We start from the raw sequence: 11,246 nt of genomic DNA, 5'->3' as shown, positions 1-11,246 counted from the left end.
ACTTTTTAGAAGTCAACAAACCGCTTTTAAAGCAGTAGGTTTTCTCATTTTAAAAGCCAAGTCAACTAATCAATTTTTCGAAATGCAGCATAAAACATAGGGCCCTATCATACACCAGGCACAATAAGGTGAAAGACGTGTTTGGTGCCACGTTGTTTAAATAGCAAATCCATTTGCACCACTTTGTGGACTCATGGGTGTGCTGGTCTAAAAAGGAGGCGTGTTGAGGCGCATTGCTATGTTGAGAAATTTAAATAGACTGCGACATTGACCAACTAAAAGCTGCTCTAAAGTCTAGCACAGCGTTAGTTATGCGCCTATGCAGGTCCAAAACACACACACACACATTGCTTTATACACACAGACTGTACATCAATACACAAATATATTAAAAAATGAAAAAAAAATGTTTTTAAAAGATTAAAATGTTACAATTACTATTTTCTACATAAATATAAAAACCACTGCCTCCATACCTTCACCTCATGGGGGCCTTTTTCAGTTTATTGATGACAATTTGCATGTGTATAATGTTATTATTATTAGCAGTATTATTTATCATATGCATATTTATATTTGTTTTAAAAAAGCAAGTTTAGGTTGGTCCACCTGTCGGGTTTTGCAGACCTATGCATCACCACATGGGTCATAAGAATAGGACGTGTGTGTGGATGTAACTTTGACCACACTTCGTTATTATTGTTCATTTATTAATTTGCTGGAAATTAGAACTGAATTTGGAAATAGTTTTGAAACAACTCTTTGCACTTATCAAACAAAATTAAATATGCAGGCTAATGGATGTCTTCAGTGGAGTGAGTTTCCACCGTTTCCTTACTTCTCAAAAGTAAAGGAGTAAAGAGTAAAAGTAAAGAGGCCGAATGGAGGAGGCTCATTCTTCATCCTCGTGCTGCAGATGGTCTGTTAAGCGTTCAGTTTTTCCACTTAAAAAGTCGGCCATGTAGATAGCAAATGCGCCATTGTGCAGTGCAACTGACTCTTAAAGGGAATGAGAGATGAGACTCTAATTGGTTTAATACACATTATGCTCAAAACACACCCAGAACTCATTAAGAGAATAAGCACAACCCTGTTACTGTTATTTTTACTTTAAGAATATCCCAACAAAATAGCAAAAACAAGTCATTCTAAATAAATGTTTTTTAAAATCCTCATCCTGAGTCTATGGTTTCCATAGGCAATAAGCAGTGCAACTGTTTTCAACATTAAAATGAATGTTTTTTACATATAAATACTGCCTTGGTAAACAAATCAAAAGACTATTTCTATTTTTAACTCTCTTGTAAAACCCCTTATTTGGCTTTTTTTTTTTATCCAATCTAAACTGCTTCACCCTTGACAAACAGTTTTTGTAAATCTCGCCAACTCAGCTAATGCACTTCCTTTAGCACAGTTTTTTTTAAATGTAGCAACCGTTGCCAGTTTGCAGCATGGGCAAACAAACTCTTCTTTAGAAAATGTAAAATAATATGCAAAAGGACCCTTTATGAACAGTATGAATTAACAACAAAGTGATTATGATGGTGGCACGGTGGCTTAGTGGTTAGCACTGTCGCCTCACAGCAAGAAGGTCACTGGTTTAAGCCCTGGCTGGGTCAGTTGGCATTTCCGTGTGGAGTTCGCATGTTCTCCCCGTGTTTCCGGTGGTTTCCGCCGGGTGCTCCAGTTTCCCCCACAAGTCCAAAGACATGCGCTGTAGGTGAATTAAATAAGATAAATTGGCCGTAGTGTATGTGTGTGGATAAACGTGTATGGATGTTTCCCAGCACTGGGTTGCAGCTGGTAGGGCATCCGCTATGTAAAACATATGCTGGATAAGTTGGCGGATCATTCCACTGAGACAACCTCTGAAATAGAAGGACTAAGTCGAAGGAAAATGATTGAATGAATGATGCAAGGATCTTTTTCTAACATTAAACTGTAAAGGAATGCATATTATCAAAGGTATTCAACTTTTTTTGTTTTTTTGCATCTTTCTCTATTGTTTGTCTTGTACTGTATTTAGTATAAAAGTGTGCAGTTTGTCAGTTTTTTTTGCTGGATGAGTGACTTTTTCCTATTTTTCAGCTTGTGTTGAAAGACAACAAACAAAATAAATGAAAGCATTCAAACTTTGCACCAGGTTTACTTAGTGTTCTCAAAGTCAACATTAAGCAAACCACAATCACTGTTTCACCCTAAACAATCATCTTTCTTTTCTTTAAATATTTTGTTTTGCAAACGTTTAATATTTCAATCATTTTTTGCAATTACATTGTATGTTTAACATACATTACATATGCCAAGTGTAGTAAAATTGCCTGTCATCACTAGCAATTATTTAAAAAATGTCTAAAAATTCACAGATCACTCTGAGTGCAGTTAATGTAAACATAATTAAAAATGCAGAGAATGCTTTCACATAAAATTACATTTCTGATTTTTAGTCATCTAGACAAACTAATGTCTAAAACTTATCTGAATTATCAGAGTTATGAATTAAAAAAAAAAAATATATATATATATATATATTAGAACATTGATTTAGAACCAAAAAACTGCAAAACGATCACAATTCATCACTTCCCCCTGGTTTTTTATCCAGTGTATGAGTATGGTGGGATTCCTTTAACCCCTAAACCAGTCACCTGGAATAAGAAAACGGCATATAATGCTTCATTATGCATGATAGGTGATTCTGCTTTAAGATATGAAATAAATGATCTACCTTAAATGTGCAACCAGCCTCAGGTTGTTTAGCCAGTGCTTCTGCATCCATGCCTATATATGCTGAGGTGATGTACAGATCACTGTAGTCTTTCCCTCCAAAACAGCATGAAGTGATTCTCTCTGCTGGAAGCTTCACTGTTTGCAGACGCTTGCCTGAAAGAGGAAGTTCATTAATTACTAGGGGTGCAATGTGACATGCATTCATCCTGACATTTCCATCTTTCCATTCTGCTAACAGACTTAATTGGAAACTTCTGGTCTTTTCTTTATTTTAATGAATTGATACAAATTCTTAGATCTCAAGATCAGTCTTTTAGTTGAGCTGTTTCAGTTGATTTGTTAGTAAATCAGAAAAATTGTATGTGGGATGTTGACTGTTATTTTTAATGTAAAAAAAATAGAAAAAGCGGAAATCATTCACCAATTTGGATTGTTTTTTTTTTCTTTATTTTTTACTTTGAAAAGAAATCATAACATTTTATTGAACTCTTGACTTTCTTATTTTGTATTAATTTGACTAAACATTATATCAAAGATAAAGAACAACAAGGAATGATTGTGTTTATTCATATGGTAATTATTATTAATAATAGAATATTTAGCATTTTTTCAAACAATTTATGTGTTGAATTTATTTTTGCTCAATATATATGTTCTATAGATCATATATGTTAAAGACATAAGCATACTTAAGTAAAAAGTATGTATGCATCCTCCTTTTTTGTGATGTGAAATGTGATTTGAAGCACAAGTTTTGTGATTCGCTAAACCACTTATAATTATCTATACAACTGTAAAAATGAAAAATGTATTAAACTCTAACGATCAAACAATGTTAGATGAGTATGTTTTTGGAAACTGCTAAAAATACTCTGTATGGGTCACAATTATCAATTTTTTTCTTTTATACCTAAAATCATTATATCTACTGTAGATATATTAAAACTCAATATTCGATTAATATTATGCATTGCTAAGCTCTAGATTTAGACAAATTTAAAAGGTGATTTTCTCAATATTTAGATTTTTTCAACTTTCAGATTCCAGATGTTAAAACAAAAGTATCTCGGCCAAATAGTGTCCAATCTGAACAAAACATACACCAATGAAAAGCTTATGCACTACCTGTTCAGTTTCAGGAACAACAAATGACTTCTAGTTGATCATTTGGTATCAGAAGTGGCTTATATGAAAGGCAAAGGCCTCTAGAACACGCTGCTTACCAAAATAAAATATGATCATGCCTTGATTTTTTTAATGATTTAATTAGTACAGTAAGGTCTGACTTTGCTTAGACACTTGTCACTTAACATAAGTAATGTACAGTTAAACATATAGTCATGGTGCAGTGGAAAAAGAATTAATATTGTGTCTGACTCCCATGACCTTGGAGGACTGCATCCATACACCTCTGCAATGACTCAAATAACTTATTAATAAAGTCATCTGGAATGGCAAAGAAAGTGTTCTTGCAGGACTCCCAGAGTTCATCAAGATACTTTGGATTCATCTTCAATGCCGCCTCCTCCATCTTACCCCAGACAAACTCAATAATGTTTATATCTGATGATTGGGCTGGCCAATCCTGGAGTACTTTGATCTTCTTTACTTTCAGGAACTTTAATGTGGAGGCTGAAGTATGAGAAGGAGCGCTATCCTGCTGAATAATTTGCCCTTTTTTGTGGTGTGTAATGTAAAGGGCAGCACAAATATATTGATACCTCAGGCTCTTCAGATCTCCCACACGCCCCCATACTGAATGTAACCCCAAACCATGATTTTCCATCACCAAACTTGTCTGATTTCTGTGAGAATCTTGGGTTCATGCTGGTTCCAGTAGGTCTTCTGCAGTATTTGTGATGATTGGGATGCAGTTCAACACATGATTCATCAGAAAATTTTTCCTTTTCCAAATAATCATCTAGAAGTCAAGCTATTATTTGTTGCTCTTATAACTGGGATCGACGACAATAATCGTTAATTGTTAGGTAGCGTATATTCAGGTGTAAGTTCTAATTGTATAAAATTGACACCTATGATTGGTTTTGTGGTCAAATTGAATTGCTTTATCTGCACTACATTGTGTTATTAATTTTCATATATAAAAACATTTACAAACTCACTCACCTGTTTGAGGGTCGATCCGCAACACTCTTCCTCCATTGAAGCAGGCGACCCACAGCTTGCCTTCTGTGTCTATGCACATACCGTCTGGTATGCCTTCATCCTTCTCCATCTTGTAAACCGTCCTGCGGTTAGCTTAAAAACAAACAAAGGGGACCTGTTATGCCCCTTTTTTACAAGATCTAAAATTAGTCTCTTATGTCCCTAGAGAGTTTATGTGAAGTTTCAGCTCAAAGTACAGCACAACGAATGTTTTACAACTCTTTGAAACTACCACTTTTAGCCTTGAAACCAAATTGTGCTGTTTTGTTAACTGTTGCTTTAAATTTAAATGAGATTGTGATCCCAACCTTATTTTAAAAAGAGGGTGGAGCTACAAACACATGCTAAAACTCGACATTTAAAATGTCACAGTCATTAACATTATCTTTGGCAAATAAAAACTCAAATGGTAGACGGCTGCTTCTCACTCAGGGCTGTTTATTCTAATGAGAGAGAGATTATCACTAATGGGCGGGGCTTTCCCCTCTGATGACACGTACAAAGGGAGACTGTCAATCAAAGTGTTTCTGCTAACTGTTTTCATGAAGTGTGATTATAAAAAATAGAATGAATTATTTTTTATCATTAGAGTCTGGCTATATTCACACACTGTTCCCACATAACTGTGTCTAAACCCCTTATAAAAGTGATTTTTGCATAATAGGCCCCCTTTAGGACCAGAGTCAAATGCAAAACACTCACACAATCCTCCAGTTTGGATGTCATAGTCGAAGGCCTCCACCATGAACGCCAGACTGTCGATGTAGTAGAAGACACGATGGTCCAGAGACCAGTCCAAACCATTGGAGAGGTGCACTTGGTCAAAATGGCGGACAACAGAGTGGTCAGGTTGAAGGTTGTACAGGGCTGCATCCACCACATCGGGCTTCATGTCCATAGACATGGTACCTGCATGAAGTAAAGCAGAAGTGGGAGTGTCCACACTGGAATAATTCAATTGGAATATTTACTATGTTAAAGAAACACTCCACATTCTTTTGTGAATTAAGCTCATTTTACAAATCACCTAAAGTTAAACAGTTGAGTTTTACCATTTTTTAATGCATTCAACTGTAGTGTTGCACAATATCAACATTTTGACTTCGATACGATACCTAAATTAAATATCACAATACCGATACAAAATCGATAATACACCATAATTTTTTTCTATCAAAATATTATTTATTTATAAACACTCAGCATTTGCTGGCAGCCATTTAAAAAAAGTAAAACAAATATAGAAATAAAAACAAATTTTGTCAGCAATTTAGCCAAGCTGTTTTAACAAAAATAAAATAGCTGCAGCTTTTTGTTTTTTTTGTGTAAAAATTGTCAACAAACTCTTCCGCCTTAAAGCTCCGCCTAGGCTAGTTGATTGACACCTCATTTGCATTTGATTTATCATTTGCGATGTCAGTTTGAGGATTTGATTCACCATTTGCGGAGTCGATTTAAAGATTTGATTCACCAATTGTGATGTCAGTTTGAGGATTTGATTCATCATTTGCGGAATCGTTTGAGGATTTGATTCACCATTTGCAGAGTCGTTTAAGCATTTGATTCACCATTTGCAGAGTCAGCTTGTGGATTTGATTCATCATTTGCAATGTCAGTTTGAGGATTTGATTAATAGTTTGAGCATTTGATTCACTTTTTGCGGAGTCGGTTTGAGGATTTGATTCATCGTTTGCGATGTCGGTTTGAGCATTTGATTTATCATTTGATCTTTTAAGCATTTGAATTTTCATTTTAATTTTGTTAGGAAAAAAACTTCCATACTATAGACCGAAGTGCACATTGCACTTTTTTGATCTGGTTCTCAAAGGCCCTGGAGATGTTGCTTGGTCCTCACTGTTCATAACACAGTGATCCTGTCATATTCATATATAATTACAAATTTTTATATTAATATAGGGGTGAATGAAAAGAATTAAGCTTTAAATAAGAAAATTATCAAAATTAGATTTATATTTTTTCCGTAATGCTAATGGTTTAATCTAATTCACTTGAACCAAAAGTTTCTGAGACTACTATTCCAGTATGTTGATGTACTTCCAACTAAAACTAAATATTGAGAAGGGGAGGAGCTTTCTTTTTGTGCTTCACTCCCTAGTAGCAAACTAATGGTAAGAGGGGCGTGGTTAAGAATATTGTGGCTGAAGCCGTCAAAAAATAATAACCACCAATGCAAATGGTCAGACTCTGATTGGGTTTGATTTGATTACCGAAACCTTTTTTTTAGTGGATTAATTTGCATAAATAAATTGTTCAACAAAAAATGTCCACTAGCAAATAAACATTGTAACTTTTGTTTTCATACAGATTTTAGTTTGAGATTTAGAAAATGTAATGAGAGTCGAAAAAATAGCACAAGCAGGCAAAACAAAACAAATCCAGTGGTAACTATGGATATAATGATGTTCTAATGATAGAATAAGTTCTTATGAATCTAAACACTAAATAAATGTTCATTTTTAGATGCACTGTCCTTTTAGTGTCTGTTAGAAACTATTTGATGATCAGCAGACAATATAAAAATGCATATGCAGTGACAATATGCTCATGGTAACATGATTTTCTCCCGCAGTACCTGCAAAAAACCTGCCAGCTGGATCTACTTTTCCATCGTTGAAGCGGGTGTTTGGTTTCTCATTAACTTCGGCAACAGCTGTAATCGACCGCTTTACCCAGTCAACAAATGTGAATCGAGTTCCCTCCGCGATGACGTAACCCCCAGCCTGCCGTGGAACCACACAGCCGACCAGTTTCTCTGTTTAAAAAGAAGATACTTGAATTCATCAGCAGCACTGTTTATTATTGACTGTTTTTTTTAAACTGTTTTTATTAAGATACTTTTATTGAAAGGGAAAAGAAAGTCTGGGCTCTTGTTGGAGACAGTGTGGAACCCCAATGGCTAATCATTGCCACATTGCAAAATATAAAAAAAAATGAAAGACTTTTTCGTACAAAATAGCGATTGAAAAAAAAAAAAAAGATAACTGAAGAATTACACTCACCGGCCACTTTATTAGGTACACCTAACTAGTACCGGGTTTGACCCCGTTTTGCCTTCAGAACTGCCTTAATCCTTCGTGGCATAGATTCAACAAGTGGGAGAAATGGCATAACACGAAATGGTTTCAGGTTGATCATCCAACAAGAGCCCAATGGATAGGAATTGCAAAGGAAATACACAGTATGCAAAGACTCAAAATTAAGACAATGCATTGTCGCAAGCATTGGAAAAAATGGAGTATGTCATTGCAAAGAATATGCAAAAATGTGCATCAAATGTATTGTGATTTGATATTGTAACTCCTGTGCTAACCACTTCATTCACTTTTTTCTAAAATACAAAAGGATGCTCCCACTAAACATGTTTCCTGGCTTACCTGTGTTCATACTCTCTATTTGTTTGGTCAGGGAGCTCCATCGGCTGACCTTTTGACCTGTGATATCAACGTACAGCAAAGAGGAGTCCTTCTCCTCCCAGACTGGACTCTCACCGACTTCATTCTTTTCTTTGATAACACACTCGACTTTTATTGATGACATGACCTAAAGCACACAAGTATAGTTCATGTAAGGGTATGATGATGTCCTGAAATAAACTTAGACAAAAAAAAGAAAGAAGTACAAATCATCATGGTACAGAAAAAGAAGTGAAGTATTGAAAGTAATGAACCTGTCACCATTTTCCCAGAAAACATATTTCTAAAGGTGTTATTGACTTGAAATTTTCCCCAGATGTTAGTAACAACCAAAGAAATCCATATATGCAGATAAAACAAATTTATTTAGTTTACAAATTAAGTTATGCGTAATAAATTGAAATGATGCAGGGAAAAAGTATTGAACACATGAAGGAAGCTTTGGAAAAGCAGTGAAAGCCCAGACAGCAGCTGAAATCTCTAAGTAGTTCTTCAGCAACCGTCTGGCCTCCGTCAGGGTAAATTTATATTAGCTGCTTGAGTCCAACATCTACATTAGAAGGATGATGAAGATGAAACCAGGGTGGACATTTTATCAAGACAATGATCCAAAACACAGCCAAGGAAACTCTCAAATGCGTTCAGAGAAAGGAAATCAAGCTGTAGAATGGCCCAGCCGATCACCTGACTTGAATCCATTAGTAAATGAAAAATAAAGATCAGATTTGATAGAAGACACCCACAGAACCATCAAGATTTTCACACTCTGTTGAAGTCTGTTAAAAAACTCACACCTGAGCAATTCATGTTACTTCATTCTCCATATGAGAGGCGTCTTTAAGCTGCCATCACCAAAAAGCCTTTTATATTAAGTTCTAAATACATTTCAGTAGTTCAATACTTTCTCCTTGTGTCATTTGATTGCTATTACACGTAACACAATTTTCTGAATTTGTTTGTTTTGTTTTACTTTTATGTTTGTATTGTTTGAGTTTTTAACCAAAATCTGGTTCAATTGCAGATTAACAGCTCCGTTAGAGATATTATCCCCCCCCCAAAAAACTGAAGTGTTCAATACTTAATTTCCACGCAGTATATAGTTTTTGATACAGTATATCTGGGTTGGATTTAAGCACAAAATTAATTCTAGGCACATACCAATCCTCACACTTTCAGATTTCAAGGAGAAATAAAATTATTTTCATTATTATTTCACTATAAGGGTAAAACACTGTGATACAATTATTATATTAAATAACAAAAATCTATTTATCTATCTAAGTTTTAGGAACAACAAATAATAACTTGACTTCAAGTAGAGGATTTAGTATCAGAAAATGCTCATATGAAAGGCAAAGGCCTCTAGATTATGCTTATTTTACCAAAATAAAATATGATCATGCCTTGATTTTTAAGTCTGACTTTACTTAGACAAAAGTCTTGTCACCTAACAGAAATAATGTACAGTATATAGAATATATAGTCAAGCTGCAGTGGAAAGAAAATTAACGCTGTGTCTGACTCCCATGAGCTTGGAGGACTGCATCCATGCATCTCTGCAATGACTCAAATAACTAATCAATAAAGTCATCTGGAATGGCAAAGAAAGTGTTCTTGCAGGACTCCCAGAGTTCATCAAGATTCTTTGGATTCATCTTTAATGCCTCCTCCAGCTTAGCCCAGGCATGCTCAATAATGTTCATTCCTGTTGACTGGGCTGGCCAAATCCCGGGGTACATTGATCTTCTTTGCTTTTAGGAACTTTTTAAAAATTTCTTAATCATGCACCAAATTGAATAATGAAATACTTTACTGCATTCTTGCCTGATCTTAATTGCAGAAACTTTGAAATGACCACACGTGACGTCACATTACATTCTAAAATGTAGCATCATCATCATCAATATAATATGTATCTCTTTTGAATGGATGTCATCAATTTAAAGAACTGACAGCTTGTTGTCAAACCGGTTTCCCTAAAAAACTGTGCCATGCAGCTTGCTATTGGTCGACCACACACACAGTCACGCCTCAAACTCTCGCCATCGGTTAAACAAAACTTGCTTACGTATGACTGATAGTACAATACAATTACTTTCCTTTGCAAAATTATGTTTTATTAGTGACAGTTTAATTTGAGAAGATTTGGTTTTGATAAAAACACTAATACAGTACTCCACCAACCCCCATTCAGTCCTGAGCTAATAAGTTCAATGGTAAATCAAAATAAGTTAAGTCAGTATAAAGGCTATTCTAGTCTTTGTTAATTAACGACAATAATTGTTAATACTATATGACTCAATTCAAACGTCAAATGAAACTACAAACACAATTGCAAGCAGCATGTCTGTTACATATTATTGTTCAATCATTTTATCATTGCGTAACATGCTCGTGTCATAGTCTGTCATTAAAATTACACTGAAACGCAGAAGCCTGGAATAATGCATAGGATTAATTTCTGATAAGCGAAGTTACATCAACTAACGTTAAAGGAAACAACCAAAACAAGAAAAATCAGCATATTTTGTGCTCAGTCCTCTGGAAGCACTGAACTACAACAATCACGTGATAAAGAGTCAGTCAGTCATGGATATTTCTGTGCTGGGAGTCGTGCTGCCTACAAATCAAGAGTTTGTGTGGTTTTACCTTTTTAAATGTTTATCCTATTTTCCTCTCTGGTCGATATCCGTGCAAAAAGTTAAAAACTTTGCAAAGTTCCTCTCTGCAACCGTGGTGTGTGTGTGGAGGATAATGCAAGCAAGAATGCAAAAGAGCGCCCTTGGTGGTCACAAATATAAATACACCCAAAGAAATGAGGATAAAAGTACAACCGAGAGGAGTTTGACCCCAGTCTCACAATACCCGAGCATGACAGGAAAGCGTGATTGTTTGAAAAAAAAATTGTCACATAAA

At 35.2% G+C, this 11,246-nt stretch overlaps 1 protein-coding gene and 1 long non-coding RNA gene across 3 annotated transcripts; one reads left to right on the top strand and one right to left on the bottom strand.

Moving 5' to 3' along the window:
- Window positions 1-479: 479 nt before the first annotated feature.
- rgn (regucalcin) lies at window positions 480-11,101 on the bottom strand. Of its 2 annotated transcripts, none has more exon segments than NM_001441628.1 (7): window positions 480-1,714; window positions 2,729-2,883; window positions 4,858-4,989; window positions 5,599-5,805; window positions 7,490-7,669; window positions 8,292-8,457; window positions 10,980-11,101. In NM_001441628.1, coding segments are annotated over 6 exon segments (951 nt in total). In that variant the 5' UTR covers window positions 8,455-8,457; window positions 10,980-11,101; the 3' UTR covers window positions 480-1,600.
- Window positions 3,190-7,898, top strand: LOC147843370 (uncharacterized). Its single transcript, XR_015493368.1, has 2 exons — window positions 3,190-6,221; window positions 6,662-7,898. It is a non-coding gene; the product is annotated as an uncharacterized LOC147843370 (long non-coding RNA).
- Window positions 11,102-11,246: the final 145 nt, after the last annotated feature.

Source organism: Danio rerio, chromosome 6 (genome assembly GCF_052040795.2).
Source record: "Danio rerio strain M-AB ecotype USA chromosome 6, GRCz13ab, whole genome shotgun sequence".
In the NCBI taxonomy this organism is placed as follows: Eukaryota; Metazoa; Chordata; class Actinopteri; order Cypriniformes; family Danionidae; genus Danio; species Danio rerio.
Note: the sequence above shows the minus strand (reverse complement) of the source record. Positions and strands in the feature narration are given on the sequence as shown.